General features: G+C 38.0%; 1 protein-coding gene across 1 annotated transcript in view; it reads left to right on the top strand.

Annotated features, from left to right (window-relative positions):
- Positions 1 to 1,765: 1,765 nt before the first annotated feature.
- LOC101894007 (uncharacterized) overlaps positions 1,766 to 25,375 on the top strand; it is a 39,993-nt gene continuing 16,383 nt past the window's right edge. Inside the window, exons 1-4 of the mRNA XM_005191052.4 lie at positions 1,766 to 2,286; positions 22,300 to 22,599; positions 22,690 to 22,912; positions 23,052 to 23,158. Coding sequence (XP_005191109.1) covers positions 1,915 to 2,286; positions 22,300 to 22,599; positions 22,690 to 22,912; positions 23,052 to 23,158 — 1,002 coding nt within the window. The 5' untranslated portion in view covers positions 1,766 to 1,914. The remainder of the gene's footprint in view (positions 2,287 to 22,299; positions 22,600 to 22,689; positions 22,913 to 23,051; positions 23,159 to 25,375) is intronic.

Consider the following 25,375-nt stretch of genomic DNA (forward strand, 5'->3'; position numbering starts at 1 on the left):
TTGCTACAATTTGTACCTAGGCGAAACGATAGGAATGGAATCCAGAATTTTACAATTGGGGCGGAAGTTTTGGAAGTGCGTGCTTAGTGTACTAACTAGTACTTAATTTGGAAAAATTAGGATTAGAATGAACTTATAAGGCTGTAATTCCGATATTGCGAAATGCGATTTCTGGATTATATGATGCAGGTTGTTATGGAAATGTGTACTTATGCATACTAAATGGTACTAAAATTTGTACAAATTGGAATTATGGTGAACCGATAGATCTGGAATTCTGAAATTTGGAAATAACATTTCCAAGGGGAGAATGATTGAGTTATGAAGGTGCTTTTGGAAATTTGAGTGTAGGTTTGAAAATTCGAAATTGTGTGTGATAAATTTGGTACAATTTAGATTTGTGCGAACCGATAGGGCTGGAATCTTAAAATTTGGAATTAGAATGACTGTAATGTATGTTGGGAGTTTTAGAAATACTTATTAATGTGCACTAAAATTAAAATTATTTTTTAGAAAAAATTACTGCAATAGTTTAAAAGGTAATAAATGGTACACAATTTAGTAATCAGTTTTGAATTTTGGTGTTGGAGTCAGAATTGGTGTGTTATATAAGTTATGGAGGTGGTATTGGAGAGACGAAACGTACGAAATGATAAATGAATTATGGTCGATATTGGTGTGTAGTAGTTTTGGAAATGAATACTTGGTAAACGAAAAGTACTAAAAGGTGCTAAATTTGGTATTGGGTCAAGGGCTAGGGGTGAAACGCTCAAATTTCATATTGAGATCTCTGTTGGTATATGGAATTGAGACATGTGGAAATGTGTCCTATAAAGGAATATAGCTGAGTCCTCAAATTTTATATGGGTGTCACTGTTGGTGTCTGTGGAGATATGGAAATTGTTTTGAAACTGTGTTGATGTTGAAATGGTTTTGGACAAAAAAATTTGATTTGAAACCATTGTGCAATGGTTTTACTAATATCCTGGTCCGTAAATTTTAAAACGAAAGATTTTGAAGACTTTTTGGTATAAAAGGTAAACATTTTCCTATTATTCTTTCCGAAAAAGGATATACTTGAATAATATCACTAAATCCTTCCAAGTCTGAAGATGTAGTCAAACTAAACCAATTTAGGTAATACATTGCTTTACGGGAAGAAAAATTGATCGCAATCCTTTAAAATCAACATTTCAGCCAATCAGAAGCTGACAATAATTCTACCATTGTTTTCTCGGACAAATTTGTCTGTTAAAAAGTTTAAAAAAGTTCTTTATTCGCCGCATTTTTAGCCCGGTTTGGCTTAAATTTCAATAAACGATATACTACTTTTTCGGAATATGAACTGTCTTCTAGAAAAAAGTTAAAAAAAATTGCAGGAATAGCAGATTCTGGCAAGTCCTAAAATGGAGTTATTATTCAAATATTTACTCTCATAGAGAGATATTCTTGCAAATTAGCTTATAGAGAAACTTATATATAATTATTATATCATGTTATAAATATATATTTTAACAAAATATCAACTTATTTTCTTTACAGCTTTCAATAACAAAACAATAAACCATAAAATTCAACTTCACCACTGAACTCTACCCCCCAAAAGTGTCAAATCAATAATTCGATGATATGAAGGCAACGGCCATAACCAACAGTCTAACGGCTCAGACGGCTCCCACATTACAACAGCAACAGCAACAACAATCAACAGATAATGCCACACCACTTGTAAGTCACATTGCAGCTGCCGCCTCGGCGTCAAGTAACGTTGCAACACCCACGAATTCCACCGCCTCTTCATCGACCTCATCAACGGCGAATACAACGAAATTAAAATCGGCCCTCAAGGCGCCGAAAGTTAGTTTTGCTCCGATTGATTTTATGCCCCCGCCGCACATTACGTGATACGAAAATATGCCGCACAACAATATTGTTTGCGAATGGCTGCGGGCCCTCGGACTGCAACAATATGCGGAAAGTTTTCTCGAGAACGGCTATGACGAACTGGAGATATGCAAACAAATCGGGGAAATCGATCTGGACGCCATTGGGGTCGATAATGCCCAGCATCGTAGCAAACTGTTGAAGAGTGTGCGAACGCTAAGGGAGAAGGGCGCAGCACTGGTCTATGTCATGATCAACGATCCCAAGGCGTTGAGTAGTAGTAATGAGATTTTGGCCACAGAATGTGATACACCGACGACAATGAAGGAATTGGAGGCGCTGGTTAAGCGACATCTTGAAGCGGATGGTATACGTTTGACGGCGCATCCGTATTCGACACCGGTGAGTAGGATTCAACATGGAAGTTAATTAAAGAAGATAAAGAAACGAGGTATAACAACTCCTTTATCTAAAGAAAAATGCATCTCCCAATATTAGGGCCGTCCAGTGTTTTTTTGGAAAAAGTTAGAGATTTAATATGAAATTTTTATAAGATTTTATATAAGATTTCCAGCAAGAATTTTAGGTTTTCTTCATAAAACGACATTGCGTTTTATTCATGGAATACCATTAGGCCTTCGATAAAGAAGGCGAATAAGATTTCATTGGTGGAATCCACATAGTCAGCTTTTCTGAATCTGGAGATAACATTTGTTTGGCAAAATATATGCATACATATACATACATACAGGGTGAGATAAAAAAAAACTGCAACAAATTCAAACGCCATTAAAAACAAACTAGTAAAAAAGCTATAAGTTCGGCCGGGCCGAACTTTTAATACCCTCCACCATTTGGCACAAATTTGGCAATTTCCAAAAAAAAAAAAAAAATAAATAAATAAAATCCGTTAAAAATTCTTAATCTTAAAAATACCGCATGCCTATACGACGACGTGGACCTCCATAGGCAACATTTGTCATAAGTTATTACAATATTTAAATACGAAACTTAAAGAAAAATCTCTTTACAATTTAGCTAAAATCATCCAAATAACGATTATAGGGGGGGGGGGGGGGTACTGTTATATGGGGGCTATACGAAGACGTGGACGAGCACAGACAATTTTCTGGCATGGGATGAAGTATCTATTACGAACTTCACATGCGAAATTTGAAACAATTCCGGTAAATAATGTCGCTAAAATCATCCAAATACTGAATATCGGAGGGTACCGTTATATGGGGGCTATACGAAGACTTGGACCTACATGGCTCATTTTCTATTTTATGCTGCACTATCTATTACGAACTTCAAATACCAAATTTGGAACGATTCCGTTAAATAATGTCGCCAAAAGCATCCAAATACCGAATATCGGAGGGTACCGTTATATGGGGGCTATATGAAGACGTGAACCTACATGGTTCATTTTTGGACTTAGGCTGTTGTATCCATTACGAACTTCAAATGCCAAATTCGAAACAATTCCGGTGAATAATGTCGCTAAAATCATCAAAATACCGAATGTTGGGAGGTACCGTTATATGGGGGCTATATGAAAACGTGGACCTACATGGCCCATTTACGAACTTAACCTGCCTACTGGCAAAATATACATGTGTGCAAAATTTTAGCCTTCTATCTCAATTTGTTCGAAAGATAGCGTGATTAAAACAGACAGACAGACGGACAGACAGACAGACAGACGGACATGGCTAAATCGTCTTAGAATTTTACGCTGATCAAGAATATATATACTTTGTTGGGTCTGACATGAGTATTTCGAGGAGTTACAAACGGAATGACAAAATTAATATACCCTCCATAGTATGGTGGAGGGTATAAAAATGTCGGAAATAGTATCAAATTTGAGAATAAGTTTAGATTTGTTCGAATTGGTCACCTTTGGCACGAATTAAGGTCTGCAAACGGCCAATGAAACCGTCACACGCTGCCCGAATGTTGCTCTGCGGCATTTTGACCCATTCCAGCGAAGCGCCTGCTTGAGGTGATCGACACTTTGGTATTTTTTAGTGCCAACCTTGCTTTCCAAAATACTCCAGACACAGTAGTCCAACGGATTGATATCCAGAGATTTTGGTGGCCATTGTGCGCTGGAAATGAATCGAGGAACCTAATTTTGTAACCTTTCATGGGTGGCACGTGCTGAATGGTCTGCAGCCGAAACGTTTGCGTGCCCAAGGCTTTAATATACCCTCCAAGATATTTTCGCAATAATATTCGAATGGAATATTGCGATATGTTCAGCTCACGAGCCATTTTTCGGCCACTGCGACGTGGGTTTCGATCAAGCCGCTTCTTAATTTTTGAACCATTTCTGCTGATGTTGCTATTTTCTTCCGTCCAGTTGCTTGACGTCGGGCTACGCTACCAGTATCACGGTAACGAGCGATGGTACGAGACACAAAAGATTTATTCACATTTAAATGCTGGAGTGCCCTAATGATAGCCACATGCGATTTTCCTGCCAAATATAAAGAAATCACACTATCACGCTTGAATTCCATCACGAATAACTTTTTTTCTGGAAAATTCTCACCAAAATGTTTTGTTCGCTTGTAGACAATAAAATGAGCTGTCACTGGAATAAATTTAACAGCTGTTGGACGGATGGCTTCGAAATGACAGCAGTCTGAAGTTGGTTGCAGTTTTTTCACCTCACCCAAATTACTGTGTTATACTGACCTTCAGTCGACCTTATTAAAATCCCTTAAACAACTATCAAAATTTCTTTCTCCTCTCCTCACTAAAGTTTTAAACAAAATGCGATAATAATTACTTAACAAGTTAATAGTTCTTACTAACTTCATTAAACGCCACGAACTTCATTGTAGCAACGCCGAAGTTAATATCCATTGTGATGTGAATAACTTGCAATTTATGACTTATTTTTTGTTGCTGCTGCACGTATTTTTAGCACAAATCCACAAAATCCCATAGTGTATTGACGACATCATTCTACAATGGCCAAGTCCATAAACATATGGCTTAAATAGGCCAATGGCTACTGAGGCAAATGCCCAAATGTTTTTATGGTAAGAGTATGGTAGCACGAACTAAGAGTAGCACATTAAAAAATTTCACAAAACTATCGAAAAAGATTATCGTTTACATGTATTAGTGGTCGAGACAGTGGAACAGGAAGCTGGAAACACAAGTTAGAAGGCATATAGACCTTTTAAATTTACAGACCATAGGCAACCCCAGATGTCCTTAGTTTGCTTATATTGCAATTTTGCAAAATTTGATAAACTAGGGCGACAAAATGCCATTTTCCAGCAGATTATGAAAGTAGAGGTAAAAACAGATGACAGCTTTATTGGCGCTTTGAAAGTTGCCATCACAAATTATCCACAATTGAGGGGTTAAATTCACCCCAATTTTACAATTTTTATTATCGGATTAAGATTCCCTGGAATCCTTAGATTTTAGGTAATCTGTGATATTTGAGAAAACAATACGAGGATTATTTTGGTGAAAATTTTGAACCCTTATTCCAGCCAACTCTCAGCCCTATGGCTAGAGAGAGTATATATCATTTGATACGGCCATAACGGCCCTCATCGAAATAACGGTTTTAGACCCTAGGTCTCTTTGGACCAAATTCGTTTCAGGACATTTGGAGTTGATCTAGCGATGTCCTACCGTCCATCTATCTGACTAGTGCGCACGATAACTCTCGAAGATTGTAGAGATCGCCCCATTTCTTCTGGTACCTCCCTCACAAAGTGTAAAAATTTTGAATAATTATAACTCTTATAAAATGCAATGTAAAAGAGCGATTGTCTTCAGATTACACACATCACAATATTTTTATTAAAAAAAGGTCTAGTGTGAAGATGTGATATATAGGTCTACTCCTTCTGGTATCTGCCCCACAAAGAGTCACAATTTTGAATATCTATGAAGCTCATACAACACGAAATTAACATCCGATCCCGTTTAGACTTGGTACATCTCAATATCTTCATAAACATAAGATCTGTTATAAAGATGGCAGAGATCGGACCATTTCTTCTGGTACCTGGCCATATAGGGTTCAACATTTTGAAAAATAAAGCGAAATAAGCATCCCACTCTCTTCAAATTTCACACACAGCTCATTCGATTTCTTATTTAAATGGTCCATAATCCTAATATGAACTCCATAACAGCGGTATTTGGAAAGAGTTATCCAATACAGTTCAGAAATACATTTGCAAAATGTTATCGATGTCAGTTCCTATTTGAGAGTAGCTTCAGCTGTGCACCAAGTACTCGAATTTAGCGGATTTGGCTCAGAATTGGTATGAGCGAAAGTGTGTCATTTGTGTGATTCTGTGAAAATCGGTTCAGATATAGATATATGTATTCTTGACGCGATCTGCTCAGAAACACATTTACTAAATACTATATAGTTCCGATTTGTATCCCACTCAGCCACCAGCAGTGACCCCAATACAAATATTTCAAATGTCCATCTCCTTTCGTCCAAATTTTACAAAGTTTAGTACCATTTACAGCTCTTAGTTACACTCTTACGAATTTCCAAACACACCTTCTCATTTCAACCCTACTTCCCACAACTTCACTCTCATACCAAATGTCTAGATTTTATAGCTATCCTTTCACATAATTCCAAAGGGTACCAAATTTTGTACTTTCACTGCACTTATAGTTTGAATGTCCACAAAAAATTTTGTTACCTCATAATTCCTAACTTCGGATTTGTAGCTTCATCCGTTTGCTCAATACAAAGGATCAAATTTATGGATCATTTAGTATACTTTTAGTGCGAATTTCGAAAAAAAAAAAAAACTGTGCGAAAACCGAAAAACCCCGAATTTCGAATGACCCGGTCTTATCTATTACCTACACGCCAACAGTGACCTACATGAAAATTTCGAAATTGTAGCTTCAACTGTATCGCCTGAGCTTTGATGAATCAGTCAGGCACTCACCGAACTATATTTCGAAATTAATGTACCAAAATCGCTGTAACCTATAAATCAATACACGTACCATTTGTACACATAAGCCTCGGAATTGACACCACCTTTCATATAAAGTTTGCAGAAGCAAAGTCGGCTCACACATTCCAGAGAACTTCAATTACTAACAAAGTGCACATTACTTTTGTATATGTGGATTGCTTATGTAGATCATCCGATGGGATATTATATTTTTTGGGTTTTCTTAAACATAAACGATGTACTCACAAGAACTTCCAACGTTCTTCTCTACATAGAATACCTCCTAAATTTGTTCTCTGCACTGAAAGTTAATTTATACATGTAAAACCTCCCAGATCACTGGGACATAAAAAGGTATAGTTTATATGTAAAATCTCTCAACTCTTTTTCATAAATAGCAAACTACCCGGTCATTTATACAGAACTACTTTCATCGGTCTTCTTTACAAAGACACTATCAATCAGCTCCTTTCAAATAAGCTTTACTTACGAAGCAAAATTTCCAACGGTCTTCCATATAAAGAAGACCTCCCCAAGGTCTTTACTTACAAAGGAAACCTCACAATGGTATTCTGAGTATGGGAGACCTCTTTACAATCTTCTTACCAACGTTCTTCTCTACACTGAAATTTTCTCGAAGGTCTTCTATACTTAAAAGTCTTCCCTATGGTAATGCGTGACAAAATCTAAACCTCCCCAAGGGTTTCCTCCTAAAGAATGTCGAAATCCTTCTCTAGACCGTCTACACATACAGGGTGAGATAAAAAAAACTGCAACAAAGTCAAAGGCCATAATTCTTAATTTTTTTGTTTTAATTTTGTTGATTTAAAGCAAAAAATGTCGGAAATAGCATCGAATTTTAGAATAAATTCAGATTTTTCCGAATTGGTCACCTTTGGCACGAATTATGGTCTTCAAACGGCCAATGAAACAGTCACACACTGCCAGAATTTTGCTCTGCGGTATTTTGGTCCATTCCGCGCGAAACACTTGCTTGAGGTGATCGACACTTTGGTATTTTTTAGTGCCAACCTTGCTTTCCAAAATACTCCAGACACAATAGTCCAACATATTGGTATCCGGAGATTTTGACGGCGATTGTGCGCTGGAAATGAAGCGAGAAACTTCATTTCGTAACCATTCTTGCGTGGCACGTGGTGAGTGCGATGGTGCTGAGTCCTGTTGTAATGTCCAAGGTCTGTGGGCAAATTGTTTGCGTGTCCAAAGCGTTAATACACCCTCCAGAATATTTTCGCGATGATATTCGTCATTTATGCTGATGCCAGTCGATTAATACGACCGGAAAGCGACCACCAGCTGGCCGGCGCTTGAGTTCTGGTGGCCAACCGAAGGTGCACATTTTCAGCTGACCTCTTTGGTGAGTAAACACGATCATTTTGTTTGTTTACAAACTGGTGGACAACTAACGTTTTCTCATCGGAGAAAATCAAATTCGACAGTTCACCACTTTCAGCCAAGCGAAGCAACTCCTTAGCTCTTTTGAGTCTATTTTCTTACTGTTGCGGTGTAAATTCTTGCACTTTTTGGAATTTCAACGGCTTTACCCTTAGCTCATATTTCAATATTTGCCGAATGGAATATTGCGATATGTTCAGCTCACGAGCCATTTTTCGGCCACTTCGTTGCGGGTTTCGATTAAGTCGCCTCTTTAGTTTTCGAACCATTTCTGCTGATGTTGCAGTTTTCTTCCGTCCACTTCCTTGACGTCGGGTTACGCTACCATTATCACGGTAACGGGCGATGGTACGAGACACAAAACATTTATTCACATTTAAATGCTGGAGTGCTCTAACGATAGTCACTTGTGGTTTTCCAGCCAAATATAAAGAAATCACACTATCACGCTTGAATTCAACCACGAATAACTTTTTTCTGGTAAATTCTCACCAAAATACTTTTGTACGCTTGTAAACAATATAATGAACTATCACTGGATAAATTTTAACAGCTGTCGGACGAGTAGCTTAAAAATGACAACAGTCTGAAGTTGGTTGTAGTTTTTTATCTTCTAAGCTTCATCCATATGTAACGGCCTTCCTTGGGGTCTCATAAAAGGCCCTTCTCTTTACATAAGAAATTCCTTTGTGTAATTTTAAGTAAGACATTCCGCACTAAGAATACGTCCTAAATGTTTTCTATACAAGGAAGTCATCTTCATGATGTTCTATAAATAGAAGACCTAATTGTTTTTTATGCTTAAAAGGCTTATATGATACGCTTAGGATACAAAAAGTTATCTACCTACAATACCCCATAAAGAACTTTCAATTCCAAAAATTCCATATATTTTACTAATTTCACACTTCTCTCCCCTCTGTCACCACTGTGCCCAACTTAAATAATGACTGGCTGCTACTGTCGGCCAGGGCATTCGGTTACTGATGTTGGTCACTTGGCGGACGTTGTAATAAATTTATCACATTCACAAAACTGTGAAGAAAATCACCAACAGCCATGCCACCGCCACAACTTATGGCCAAGAACGGAAATAATCCTGAGGGACATAGATGTATGGAACGAGTGGAAAAGCGACACGTTGCACGATCACGTCGCTGTAAATGAAGAAGAAAAACTATTCTTTGTGCTGGAAAGAGAGAGAGGGAGGGAAGAGAAAAAACGACCGAAACAAACTTTCGATGCCAAGAGGGGTTTAAGTGAAAATTTATTGCCAGAACTTTATTAAGCAGTTGGTAGATGAACAAATTTTTTTTTGGAAAACACAAAAAAAAAAAACTTGGAGGCCATAAAAAGTCAAAGTTCATCAACTACTAGAGACGGATGGCTTGTACAAAGTTAAAGCAATAATCCACTTTACAGGAGCTGAAAAAATGGTCAACATAATTAGCTTTATAGAAATTAAATACTAGAAAAGGATTCAAACAGACATGCTCACCTTATGGATGGCTAAAGGACCTGCTGTTAAAAAATTTTGTTTATTTTATTTGTCAAACTCAAAAAGAAATCCCGGAAATGCATCCAAGATATTTAGCCATACTTGTTGGGTATCGAGGCATTTTTCAATCAAATTTATTGAACATTAGTTTAAGACTAAGCTAGGTACTTTTACGAAATCACTGCTGGTAATATGCATCTTCTCCATCCATACATCATACTCCCAAGGTGTAGACCTGGCAAATGTCAACAGTAAATCCTCCATCTTATCATTTCCTCAACCGAGTCTTAAGAAATGGATATATCTTTCATCAAATTCAAATGAATGACAGGACAGAATGCGTCGACATATCCTTCGCATATTTTCATTCATATTCCTCTCTTTCATTTTGTTTGTTTTGATTTGCCATGGTTTTCTTAATCGAGCCTTGCGACAGCCATTGCTTGTAATTATGTGAGTGAGCAAATGTGTTACACGCATGTCAATGACCGTAATATTGTGGTAGGTTGGCTTGTTTGGTGAGACAAACAAAAAAACGTTCACAGATTTTAATGTTGTTTTTGTCAGCTTTTCTGAAACGTTTCGTTTGTTTTCTCTTTGATTCTTCGTTTCTCACCATTAGTCCTTTAATCCTTTGCTGCGCCTTTTTTATTTGACAACTTATTCATATGCGGATGTTCTTAAGTGTCGGTGCGTGTATTTGTGTAATATACATGAATATGTGCAGAGATTTTTTGTGTTTGTATGTGTATGGTTTTTAAGTGGAATCAATTAAACAGTGTTGCATATTACACTCAAAGAAAAAAATCTAATCAATTAGTGCACAAAAAACTTGAAAGATATACATTTGGTGCACAATAAAACTGATATCGAATAAAGGTATATATGGGAGGTATATCCTAATCTGAGTAATCAGAGGTTATTTTTGAGCTCCATAAGTAATCGGGTACCAAATATTATTGTTGTGGAGTGCATACCGATTTTCTCCAAATTTTATATACTCGTTTCTAGACTGAATTGGGTCTGATGTGCCAAGATTCAGGTCATTTGGACATATATTAGGCATTTGGTGCACAAATAACCTGAAATCGGTTGAAGATATGAATGGGAGCTATACCCAAGTTTGAAGCAATTCCTACCAATTTCAATTTCGAAAAATTTCACCTCAATCGGATAATACATGCGACCTGCATTTTATTCACAAAAAATACAAGGTGAGATAAAAGTACTGTAACAAAGTCAGATTTTATTTTTTTTTTAATTTATTGAAGAAAGCAAACAATGTCGGAAAAAGCATAACAACACAATAGTTCAACGAATTGGTATCCGGAGATTTTGGTGGCCATTGTGCGCTGGAAATGAAGCAAGGAACCTCATTTTGTAACCATTCTTGGGAGGCGCGCGATGGTGCTGAGTCCTGTTGGAATGTCCAAGGTCTGCGGCCAAAATGTCTGCGGCCAAATGTTTCGCTATAATATTCAACAATTTATTCTGATGCCACGGTCGATTAATACGAGCGGAGAACCACCATCGGCTGTTGTGGAGGCACCATCACCATGGCTGACGCTTGAGTTCTGGTCGCCAGCCGAAGGTGCACATTTTTAGCTGACCTATTTGGCAAGTAAAAACCATCATGTTGTTTGTTTACAAACTGCTGGACAACGAATGTTTTCTCAACGGAGAAACCCGAATTCGGCAGTTCACCCGCAGTTTTGAGTCTATTTTCTTTCTGTTGCGTTGTAAGTTTTTACACTTTTTGGAATTAAAATGGATTTTCCCTGAGCTCATTTTTCAATATTTGCCGAATGGAATATTGCAATATATTCAGCTCACGATCCATTTTTCGGCCACTGCAACGCGGGCTTCGATCAAGTCGCTTCATTAAATTTCGAACCATTTCTGCTGATATTGCTGTTTTCTTCCGTCCACTTGCTGGACGTCGGGCTACGCTACCAGTATCACGATAACGAGCGATGGTACGAGACACAAAAGATCACGAGCTATTTTTCTGCCACTGCGACGCGGATTTCGATCAAGTCGTTTCTGTACTTTTCGAACCATTTCTGCAGATGTTGCTGTTTTCTTCCGTCCACTTTCTTGACGTCGGGCTACGATACCAGTATCACGGTAATGAGCGATGGTACGAGACACAATAGATTTATTCACATTTAAATGCTGGAGTGCTCTAACGATAGCCACTTGTGGGTTTTCCAGCAAATATAAAGAATTCGCATTATCACGCTTGAATTCCATCACGAATAACTTTTTTCTAGGAAATTCTCATCAAAATGCTTTTGTGCGCTTGTAAACAATATGAGGAGCTATCACTGGAATAATTTTAACAGCTGTCGGACGAGTGGCTTAGAAATGACAGCAGTCTGAAGTTGGTTGCGGTTTTTTCATCTCACCCTATATGACCTTGAAATATGGAGATTGTTCTGAAAATGCATACTAAAATGGGTCGAAAAATACTTAATGCTACTAAATTTGGTACTGAGTGAATTCAATATAGAGCTGAAATCCCTGTTGGTATCTTGTGGTGGTTTTTCAAAGGTGTACTAATAAATCACTAAATGGTACTATATACATTTAGTATCGTATATCTAAATGTAACTAAATTTGGTATTGGTGAAGGTGGAATCGTTGAACTGGTTTCGGACAGAAAATGTGAGTGTGTGTTCATTGTGCAATTATTTTAATAATATCCTCCAAGGTAAACTTAAAATTGGAAGATTTTGATGACTTGCGAAAAAGATAAACATTTCTCTATGCTTCATATTTTCGTGCTTTATATTTTTAAATGGTGTTTCGCATAGGTTTACGTTCCCATAGTTCCCATATTGCGGTACCTCCAGATTTTCGGTATTTGGCCATATTTTTATACCTCAGCCATATGCCTATTGACAATATCGGTCAACTCCTTCTGGTACGTCCCCCCCCCAAAGGGCAAAAATTTAGAATCATTACAACTCTTAGAAAATGTGACGTAAGAGACTAATTGTCTTTAAATTTCACATATCCCAATATTTATATTAACCCAAAGTCTGGTGTTAAGATGGACAATATCACAAAGGTCGAAATTTTGAATATCCATTAAGCTCATAATACGCAAATTTAACATCGGATTCCATTTACTTTTGGCACATCTGAATATTTCTATCGACACAGTATCTGTTATAAAAAGGTAGAGATTGGACCATTTCTTCTGGTACCTTCCCCACAAAGGGTCAAAGTTTTTGAATAACAAAAAGGTTTATAAAATCCGAAACAAGCATTAGGTTATCTTTATATTTTACACATCCCATTATTTCCACTAACAAAAGGGCCGTTGTGATATTATATTATAAATATTATTATATTTATTAAGGTCCGATACGAAATGGCCGATATTGGCCCATTCCTTCGGAACCTACTGCATAAGGGGTTAAACATTTGAATAATCACAACAGAAGTCAAAATATTTTGAAATAATCGAACATTGGCTGAGGGTATACATCTATCGGCAAAACCGACCGATACTTTTATACTTGTTTTTAATGGGTTCTGTCTTCTGTCGCAGTCTTCTGCTTGAATAGCAACATGATTTCTCATATCACCCATAAAGCGGATCTGAATTGTTGGTACCATTTTAGCAGGAGATCGGTACCATCGGTACGGTATATTTTCTTTATCTCATGATTGATGCTGTTAACAGTTTAGCCGGCCGAACTTAAAACGTTTTTACCTGTAAATGTTCAGATATACAGGCTTTTGAAAAAATAGTCCTTCTTTAACGTTCTTAAATTGAGTTACTTTGTTGCGGCGAACATTTTCTGAGTGTTGCATGTACTACTTAAAAATTTCGTTTCTTTTTTGTTCTCAGTGGCAACTTCTCTTCCGTTTCGACTGCAATTCGAAGAAGAGGAAACACACACTTGCAGCCTGGCGAAAACAATGTAATTATTTTTTCAAGTTGTCGAACGTGCGTGATTATCTTCCCATTTGTTGTTCGTGTTCGCCATCAACCTCCACCACCTACCACCTACCGACAACCAGCAACTTGCTGTTGATGTTTTCTTTTACCGCGTATTTTTGCGTAGAACTTAACGATTTTTGGGTTATTCTTTACTTACAATTCATGCAATTCCATCCGTATGTATTTCTGGCCCCTGCCCCATGAGGAGAGGAAGAAGAAGAGAAAGGAGATTGTCTTAAGAGATTTTTAAGTCAGCTAAAACAATATTTACAAAAGTAGAAAAGTTTAAAGTGCATTATGGCATAATGGGCACGTTGCAGCTTAACAACAGCGACGTCGAACAAGTGAACGCGGTAAAGTTGTTGAGTTAACCGCTGATGCAGGGGGTGGCCAAGAGAGAGCAGCAGCAGCAGCAGAGGATGGTTAAAAGTTGTGGCATAAAGAAATTAATAACAAGATATTTATTTCTTCTTTGTAGCAAAAGAAGTCGAAGAAGAACAAAACAAAAAAAACGGAACTTTGTGGCTTCCTTTTTTTGGGGGAGGGGTTGGGTTTCAAACCGAGTTAGTTACAACAATTATTTACTGCAAAAAACTTGATAATTATATTTATATAACCGCAAGCCGGCAACGAGAGACCGTCAAGCCGTCATTATTACTACTCTGCTGCTTCTTCATTCATCCATCCGTTCGAGAATTTGTGAAAGTAAAGATTTAATCTTTAACTTGCTGCAACCTAAAGCCATTGGCAGTCATTTTTGTTCTCAATTCGGTCTAAATGTGTATTTGTGTGAATGTCAATAGATTTGAAATATTCATTTGTATACTCAAATGGACTTTCGTTCCACATTCATTCATTCATTCATTCGTGATGCATTAGGCCATTGAGCCATACAAAGAAATGCATGAATTGCAAGATGTCAGGCAGGTCACCGGGTGTGTGTGTGTGTGTCTTCTTCCTCTTCACAGGCCAAATTGCTGCTGACTGGCCCTGAACCAGTGACATATTTCATATTCATACGACAACGGTCCAACATACATTTCAAAATTTGTCTTCTTTTGTGGACGCAGCAGAAAACAAGCAAGTCAACTGTCACTCGATTCCTTAAAACTGCAGCTCAAAGACTTAGAGACACTAGTTTTTATGTTGTTGTTGTTTTTTTTTTCATTTCAGTTCATAGTCTCTTTTCTGGTTTATTTTCTCGTCAAGAGACGCACTTGCTATTACATTTGTATTCGCATTCATCATAATTTCAATTCAAGTTGCCATCGTCATCATTGACATATCCATGAGATGGCATACATTTGTGATGGTTATTCATTAGCCTGCACTTGGTTCAAAAAAGATGACGTCGCACAATGGGTCAGTTGGGTACAAGTTATAAAACTCCGGATAGTGGAGAAAAATTAATTAAAACCTTTTTTTTAAGAAGGGACCTCTAAGCGACATACCTTGGACAGAATGCCTCAAGAAGTCATCAGAGATAATGAGCTCATATAAATGGTCTGCTATGGTTCGAGACCCTCAAAGTGGCATTCAATTGACAGACAACTTCTAGGTTTTATTTAATGGATAAGCATTATCTAACGTCTCTACTAAGGATAAGAGACCTCTAAGAATGGCCTTCTATGAGAAAAAAGAATCTAAGCAACTTATTTGAGATGGGCGGTAAGCGGTGTTCTACGAATATAATACTTCTAAATGGTCTAAAATATATAGAAGATCTCTAAAGAGTATTCAATGAATAGAAGTCGTATACGCCCTTCATATGAATAGAAGAATTAAAAGGAAACATCAATCGTTTTGAATTGAATACCTTTTAGACATTCTATATTTTTATACCCTACACCACAAGGAGGTCAGGGTATTATGTCTTTGTGCATTTGTTTGTAACAGGCAAAAGGAAACGAGATAGACCCATAGTTCTTTTGATGATCTGCATAGAATCACATTCTGAATCGATTTATGCATGTCCGTCCATCTGTCCGTCTGTAAACCAGTCCGTCTGCCCTATCCAGACGAAATGTTGCACAAATCATTTGTTTGGCCCAAGGATGAACCCTATTGAAATTGGAGATAATCGGTCAAAATTTAGATATAGCTCCCATATATATCTTCTTCCGATTTGCTTTTTATTGTGCACCAAACGTGTAACGTGTTCAGATATAGCTATAGCACCCATATATATTTTTCATCCGATTTGCTATTTTTGTCCTCCGCAGCCCTAATATGCACTCTATAATATACAATATTTGAGGAAATATATCAAATGCAGCTCAGAAATTCCTTTGCTAAATTTTATCAAGATCGGTTCAGATTTGGATATAGCTCCCATATATAACTTCGTCCGATTTACTTTTTATTGTGCACAAAACGTCTAATATTTGTCCAAATGAAATGGAATTTGGCACTTACGAACGAATTGAGTCTAGAAGCTAGTATGTCAAATTTGGGGAAGATAGGTTCAGATAAAGCTATAGCTTCCATATATACTGCTCATCCGATTTGTTACCCACAGCCGTAATATGCACTTCGTAACAACCATATTCAGGGAAATATATCAAATACAGCTCAGAAATATGTTTGCCAAATTTTATCGAGATCGGTTCCGATTTGGATATAGCTCCCATATATATCTTTATCCCATTTCAAATTAATTGTGCACCAAATGGGCAATACAATTCCGAATTTAAAAGATACAAATGCTTCGGCATATTTAGTCCTTTGAACTTTAAATTATAATTAAAATCATAGCGTGTTTGATTGAATTCTCCCATAAAAACGTTTAATTGTTATGCGGAGCTCTACTAAATTAGCAAAGTGGCGTAGGGTACCATAAAGTCGGACCCGCTCGACTTTAAGACTTTATTTACTGGTTAAGGTCTTCTATGTATCAATAAAGCATTTTCTAACTAGAATATCCCTTTTTTCCATTGATAGATGATAAATACAGGGTGAGATAAAAACAAGAAAAAAATGCTGTAAGTTTGGTCGGGCCGAACTTTGAATACCCTTCACCATTTGGAACGAATTTAGCAATTCTCAAAAACAATAAAATCCGTTAAAAATTCTGTTAAAATCTTACAAATACCGAATGTAGATGTTATATTAGGGTCTATACGACGACATGGACCTTCATATGCAGCTTTTGTCATAAGCCAATGCATATAAATTATTATAAAAAATCGGTGAATAATGTAGCTAAAATCTTCAAAATACCAAATATCGGGAGGTACCGTTATATGGGGGCTATACGAAGTCGTGGACCAGCATAGACAATTTACTGTCACAGGCAATAACATTCATTACTGACGTCAAATACGACATCTCAAAAAATTTCATTGGGTATTGTACCTACCTGCATAGACAATTTTCTGTCTTAGGCTGTAGTATTCATTACGAACTTCAAATACCAAATTTGAAAAAATTCCGGTAAATAATGTTGCTAAAATCATCAAAGTACGGAATATAGAGAGGTACCGTTTATGGGGACTATACGAAGACGTGGAACTGCACAGACAATTTTCTGTTTTGAGCTGCATTAGCCATTACGAACTTTAAATGCCAAAATTTGAAACAACTCCGATAAATAATTTCCCTAAAATCTTCAAAGTACCGAATATCGGAAGGTTCCGTTATATGGGGGCTATACAAAGACGTGGAACTGCACAGACAATTTTCTGTTTTGAGCTGCATTAGCCATTACGAACTTTAAATGCCAAATTTAAAACAACTCCGATAAATAATTTCGCTAAAATCTTCAAAGTACCGAATATCGGGAGGCTCCGTTATATGGGGGCTATACGGAGACGTGGACCTGCATAGACAATTTTCTGTCTTGAGCTGTAGTAGCCAATACGAACTTTAAATACCAAATTTGAAACGATTCCGGTGAATACTGTCGCTAAAATCATCAAAATGCCGAATATCGGGAAGTACCGTTATATGGGGGCTATACAAAAACCTGGACCTATATGGCTCATTTTCAATACCGAAAGTCCTGCAGACATATACATTTGAGTAAAATTTTACCAATCTACTTCATTTCCTTCGGAAGCTAAAGTGATTTACACAGACGGATAAACGGACAGATGGACACACAAACGAAGGAACCTCATTTTGTAACAATTCTTTGGTGCGTACTGAATGTGAAGGTGCTGAGTCCTGTTGGAATTTCCAAGGTCTGCGGCCAAAATGTTTGCGTGCCCATGGCTTTAATACACCCTTCAGAATATTTTCGCGATAATATTCGGCATTTATTCCGATGCCACGGTCGATTAATACGAGCGGAGAGCGACCATCGACTGTTATGGCGGCCAACACCATCACCATGGCCGGCGCTCGAGTTCTGGTGGCCAACCGAAGGTGCACATTTTCAGCTGACCTCTTTGGCAAATAAAAACGATAATTTTGTTTGTTTACAAAATGCTGGGAAACGAATGTTTTCTCATCGGAGCGGAGAAAACCTAATTCAACAGTTCAGCCTTTTCGGCCAAGCGAAGCAACTCTTTAGCTCTTTTGAGTCTATTTTCTTTCTGTTGCGGTGTAAGTTCTTGCACTTTTTGGAATTTCAATGGATTCTCATTCTCATTCAATATTTGTTCCGAATGGAATATTGCGACATGTTCAGCTCACGAGCAATTTTTCGGCCACTTCGACGCGGGTTTCTTTACTTTTCGAATCATTTCTACTGATGTTGCTGCTTTCTTCCCTCCACTTCCTTGACGTCGTGCTACGCTACCGGTATCACGGTAACGAGCGATGGTACGAGACACAAAAAATTTATTCACATTTAAATGCTGGGATGCTCTAACGATAGCCATATTTTTTTCCAGCCAAATATAAGGAAAACACCCTATCACGCTTGAATTCCATCACGAATAACTATTTTTCTGGAAACTTCTCACAAAAATGCTTTTGTACCTTTGTAAACAATATAATGAGCTGTCACTGAAATAATTTTAACAGCTGTCGGACGAGTGGCTGAGAAACGACAGCAGTCTGAAATTGGTTGCAGTTTTTTCATCTCACCCTGTATATATTTATCCAAATTTAGGTTTATTCTACACCAAATGTGTAGTACCAGTATAAATTGCTTGGATTTTAGTACATGCGCCCGAATTCAGTCTAGAATTGTGTTTATCGAAAATCGGCATAGAGGTCGATGGTTTAGTTTGTTAAGGGCTCTCTGAATTTTCAACCGAATTTTCGGTAAATTGGTAGTTTATGGAATATGAAGGAAAAACCTTAGAAAGAACTGCCCATGAACCTAACATGTTGTGGTGTGAAGTACCTACCCGTACTCGTTATTTCGATGATTTTGGTCTCATTTGAGTTCACAATAGTTACTATGGCAGATATTTCTCTAAACAGATCCATGTTTTCGTACATATCCCTTTTAACGATATCCCTCCATGCTCGGCATATTCTTATGGAATTGTTTAGAAGTCTGAGTTCGGCACGCCCGAACTTAAGTGTCACATTAAATATTAAAATTGACTGTACACCATGGACTGTTTTCTTTAAATACCATAATAATACCTCTTTTTGAAGATCCCTCCACTGTTTCTATTGGTAAAAATCGACAAAAGATTAAATTTAATTCTAAGGGGATAAACTTTTTCCATTGTCTTCCACTGTGCATTTCGCATTTCATGTGAATATAATAAACCTCGTGAGTGTATCCCCCTCGCAACAGCTTTGTCGAATCATCCCGCACAAATTGTGAATGTAAACAAAATTTAATTTTCATGTACAAATCTTATGGCGACATGACGTGTGGCACCCATGTAAACACGCACTCTTGAATGCAACGCTCCCTTGATGCACCAAGATTCGAACGATGTTCCACAAATATCCAGCCATCCAAAACTGGCGCCCAATGCACTGCGAGACCACCACTCTCACACTTTGTTGTTCATTCGGTGAGCAGTTATGAATTCCGACCATTTACTCTGATTGGCATTGCGTAGCTAGGTTTTGACTTGGATCTGTACCCACATAGCCATATACCACCCTGTTGGTGTGTGTGTGTCATGGAGTAAACATTGAATTTACGTCCGTGTTTTTCCTTTTCGTATTCTCATGTTTACATTAATCCATCTTTCTGATGTTTGGGGCAGACCAAGGACTTGCCATAAGCCAATGGCTGAGTGTTGTTGTAACATTCTGATTGACCTGTACCAAACAGTTGGGAAACGTGGGGGGAGGGGGTTTGGCAATCAGTTTTTTAGACTATTTACTTTGTGTGTGTGTGTCATGCCGGTGCAGATGTAAGTAATTGGGTGTTGATGTTGCATGTTTGCAGGTACCAAACGTGGGAGAAGCCTTTGCACAGTGTTGCGACATATATGAGAATTTCGGTAAAGGTCTTTTATCTTTTGAAGACCCTTGAAAGGCCTTCCGTTGAAGTTTCCTTTCTATATTTTGAGCCTAAGTAGTCTATTATTTTTTAGAGTTTTGGTTTCGGACCACTGTGATAAGTTTCATAGCCAGCTTTAATGAAACTCTTGTATTTTGACAGTCTTCACAGTCAGAGAGTATTCGTTTAAAATTCCCACTGTATTGAAATCCATTTTTTTGGAATGGTTTCCCTACACCCCATGAATGTGGGTGGGATGGGTTCATTGATTTTCCTGCCAGTTAGTGTCACATCCGCATGTCCAAGGGATTATCTTCATCGGCAGGGGCAGTTGGTGTGGTTAGCTGTGTGTATGTGTTTCTTTACATTGCGGTTTTCAATACCAACAGAAAAAATTAAGTAAATCTTACTGACCTGCCGACCGTGCTTGGACGGCTTCGGCAAATTGTAACAACAATTACGTGTACTCAGCAGTGGTAAAAATTAAAAAAAAAAACAAACACAGAGGTAAGGTTGTACCATATTTTCAGTTGAGGCTTGGGAGAATTATTTTCCTTGTTTTTGCGTACTTTTGTCCGTGGTTAGGTCATTTGATAATTTTTCGAAAAAGGATATTTTTGGCCTAGGGAAATGAGACAATTTTTTAATATAAAAAAAGCTCTTTTCATAGAAGAGCACAAGCCTCTTCATGGAAGAGCAGAAGACCTCCTCATAGAAGAGCAGAAACCCTTCTCATAGAAAATCAGAAGCCCTTCCCATAGAAGAGCAGAAGCCCTTCTCATAAAAGAGCAGAAGCCTCTCTCATAGAATGAGCAGAAGTCTTCTCATAGAATGAGCTGAAGCCCTTCTCATAGAAGAGCAGAAGCCCTTCTCATAGAAGAGCAGAAGAGCAGAAGCCCTTCTCATAGAAGAGAGCAGAGGCCCTTTTCACAGGAAGAGCAGAAGCCCTTCTCATAGAAGAGCTCTGAAGCCCTTCTCATAGAGGAGCTCTGAAGCCTTTCTCATAGAAGAGCTCTGAAGCCCTTCTCATAGAAGGGCTCTGAAGCCCTTATCATAGAAGGGCTCTGAAGCCCTTCTCATAGAAGGGAGCAGAAGCCCTTCTCATAGAAGGGAGCTGAAGCCCTTCTCATAGAAGGGAGCTGAAGGCCTTCTCGTAGAAGAGAGCTGAAGCCCTTCTCATAGAAAGGAGCTGAAGGCCTTCTCGTAGAAGAGAGCTGAAGCCCTTCTCGTAGAAGAGAGCTGAAGCCCTTCTCGTATAAGAGAGCTGAAGCCCTTCTCATAGAAGGGCTCTGAAGCCCTTCTCATAAAAAGGGATCTGAAGCCCTTCTCATATAAGGGCTCTGAAGCCCTTATCATAGAAGGGTTCTGAAGCCCTGAACATAGAAGAAAGCTGAAATCTTTCTCACAGAAGAAGAGCAGAAGCCTTTCTCATAGAAGAGCTGAAGCCCTTCTCATAGAAGAGCTCTGAAGCCCTTCTCATAGAAGAGCTCTGAAGCCCTTCTCATAGAAGAGCTCTGAAGCCCTTCTCATAGAAGAGCTCTGAAGCCTTTTTCATAGAAGAGCTCTGAAGCCCTTCTCATAGAAGAGCTCTGAAGCCCTTCTCATAGAAGAGCTCTGAAGCCCTTCTCATAGAAGAGCTCTGAAGCCCTTCTCATAGAAGAGCTCTGAAGCCCTTCTCATAGAAGAGCTCTGAAGCCCTTCTCATAGAAGAGCTCTGAAGCCCTTCTCATAGAAGAGCTCTGAAGCCCTTCTCATAGAAGAGCTCTGAAGCCCTTCTCATAGAAGAGCTCTGAAGCCCTTCTCATAGAAGAGCTCTGAAGCCCTTCTCATAGAAGAACTCCGAAGCCCTTCTCATAGAAGAGCTCTGAAGCCCTTCTCATAGAAGAGATCGGAAGCCCTTCTCATAGAAGAGATCTGAAGCTCTTCGCATAGAAGAGTCGTGGCCGAAGAGGAGCCGAAGCCCTTCTCATAGAAGAGAGCAGAAGCCCTTCTAATAGAAGAGCAGAAGCCCTTCTCATAGAAGATAAAAAGCCCTTCTCATAGAAGATAAAAAGCCTTTCGCATAGAAGAGCTGAAGCCATTCTCTCAGAAATAGTCTATTTTTAAAGGCTCATTTTAAAATCTCTATAAACCGAATACTTGTATTATAGTACCTAAGAAATTTCTTTAAATAATTGACAACCATTTCATTATTCCATCTTTTCGACAGGAAGGAAAACGCGGCTATTTGGAGGGCTTGGCCAGCCACTATAGCAAAGAAATCAATATGCCTTATGAAGATGTTCTGGATGCCATCGAGCTGGCGCGTGTCTCAAAGTGGAAAGAGCGACACATTCGTATGGGCAATACGAATACGGGCGGTTCAAATACCTTGCGAAGGGGTGCCAGTGCAGGTGCGGGCACAAGCTGTGGCATGGGCGTTAGCGCCATGATAACCGGTAACATCGCCCATCAATCGATGATGCCATCGAGTCACAGTCAGCCGTTGTATGTGCCTGGCAAATATCTGGTAAGTGGTTAAGTGAGCTTCAATATCCAATTAACCATCATTCATTGAACGTTATCTCTCTCTGCTCCGTTTCTTTGTTATATTTTATAGCCCTCCAGCTGTTTGTCGAATCGTGAAGAGAATGAAATCTATAGCTATGCTCAAAATGATTTGGCCAATCGCATGGCACGTAATGTTATCGATTCCAAATCAACGGTTAATTTGAGCAGTGGTACGACGGGCGTTGGTGTCGGCGGCGGTGGTGGTATTGGTGGCATGCAGCATAGTTATCCTGGAGCACGGTCAAATTTCTTTTATGAATTCTCGGCAACAGGTAGAGTAGAGCGTAGCTCAGTTGAGCAAGCCTCCGGGCATTTTCACGAAATTATTATTTTTGAAATTGTTATCATTTCCGTTTCCGTTGTGACATTTTTGTTGGTGCCCCTCGTCTCATGCTTTGCCCTTTTTTGCAGAAGGACGTAATAAACGTAAACGACACACCACAGTATTTGCCCGTTTCCTGAATGGTTTACGGCAGGGTGCCGACGAACTCAATCCAGCCGAAGGCATGCAATTAAAGGTACGTGGAACGTGGAAGTGTGAGTGTGTATATGAAAACAATGAATTTGACCAGGAGTGCCAGTACCAGAATAAAACAAGTTAATTTTAGAATTACAATGACATGCTTTTTTTGAGGACAATAAGGCATTGAGTTTAGTGGATGGGAATGAAGACATTATTTTCAATTTAATTGCTTCTTATCACAAACTACTGTATTATTATTATTTTTTATACCCTCCACCATAATATGGGGGGTATATTAAGTTTGTCATTCCGTTTGTAACATCTATATATAAATACACATTTTAGACCAGACAATCAGCATAAAATTCTATGTCGATTTAGCGATGTCCGTCCGTTTATTCGTCTGTGGAAATCACTCTAGCTTCCGAATTGAAGAATTGAAGTAGGTTGATAAAATTTTGCTCAAATGTATGTTATGTCTGCAGGTCCACGGTTTGATATAGCCCCCATATAACTGTACCTCCCGATATTCGGTATTTTGATGATTTTAGCGAATTTCTTCACCGGAATTGTTTCAAATTTGGTATTTGAATTTCATAATGAATACTAAAGCCTAAGACAGAAATTTATCTGTGCAGGTCCACGTCTTCTTAGAGCTCCCATATAACGGTACCTCCCGATATTCGGTATTTTGATTTTATCGACAATATAACCGATTTTTTTAAGTTTCGCATTTGAATATTGTAATGGCTTATGACAAATGTTACCTACGCAGGTCCATGCCGTCGTATTGACCCTAATTAAACGGCTACATTGGGTATTTCTAAGATTTTAACGGATTTTATTGTTTTTGAGAATTGCCACATTCGTTCCAAATGGTGGAGGGTATTCAAAGTTCGGCCCGGCTGAACTTGTTTAAGTTATTAGTTAGTTTACTTTTGTGTTACTTTAATACTATATTGGAAAGCATGAGGAGTCTTTATTGCCCTTAAATTTAAACATATCTCATCATAAACAGCATGTCTAGGTATGGATTAGTCCCACCATGATAGCCTGTTGTATTTTCTTATCAGATCATCTCGAATCTTTGAAACGTTTCGATTGGTATTAAATCAAATCAAAAATATATTTAGAGTATTGAACTCCAAAAAAGTCAATTATACATATTTCCTGCCTGTATCATGTGGTTTAAAAAAAACTTTAAAATATGTCAGCCAATATCACAACCCGGAAAAATCGAAAAAATTTAACATAAAATTCTATGTCCATTTAGTGGTTTCGGTCCGTTTATCGTCCATGAAAATCACTCTAGCTTCCGAACATAATGAAGCAAGTTGAACAAATTTTAATCAAATGTTTTTTATGTCTGCAGGACTTTTGGTATTGAAAATTGGAAATGTAGGCCCACGTTTTGGAATCGCTTCCATATAACTTTACCGGCATATTTAAGGTGGTGTCTTAGGCTCCGAATTTAACCCAAATTTGCTGTAATTTGACAGTTTGTTTTTTCAGCATGTAGGCAACATCCTTGCATAGAACTGTCTATATAAGTCTAAGTTGTGGTATAATCCCCAAGTTTTAGGGTAGTAATGGTAATAACAAATGTTAAATTACCAATCTTTTAATGAAAATATGCGCCTTCATCAGGCCAGAACTACCAGTTCTACCGTTCTCATGCTTTTACAATGCCTAAGAGAGTTTTTTTGCTATTGTCTTGGCTACAATATTTGTGTTAATGTTAGATCGAAAATTTCAATGATTTGGCTGTTAAAGCCAAAATTATTACAAACAAGTTTAAAAGTATCAGTCAGTTTAGCCGACAGGTGTATACCCGGAGCCAATGTTATATTATTTAAATATATTTTGACTTCTGTTATGATTTTTCAAATGTTTGACCTTCTATGTAGTAGGTTCCGAAGGAAAAGACCAACCATGTCCATTTCGTATTGGAGCTAAATAAATATGATATAAATATTGCGAAGTGACAGGTTTGGTTACTTCCTTCACTATACATGAGATATGTGATAATTTTTAGAAAATGTTAAAATATGCGTGAGGTACCTGATGTAGTCGACCGAGGTAATCCATTTCATTCCATTTCATTCTTCATCTGAAACAGATAAATTGATAGATATTGGTATGGGCAAAATTACAAAAAAATCGAACATTTATATCAAATTTTAAGCGAAATCATAAATATCATATTGATCCCAGTTTTTTGGTTGAGAGAAATATTTAGGTATAGCAAGCTGTATAGAATCGCTTGCTTGTT

The sequence above is a fragment of the Musca domestica genome, unplaced genomic scaffold (assembly GCF_030504385.1).
Source record: "Musca domestica strain aabys unplaced genomic scaffold, Musca_domestica.polishedcontigs.V.1.1 1, whole genome shotgun sequence".
Taxonomy (NCBI): domain Eukaryota; kingdom Metazoa; phylum Arthropoda; class Insecta; order Diptera; family Muscidae; genus Musca; species Musca domestica.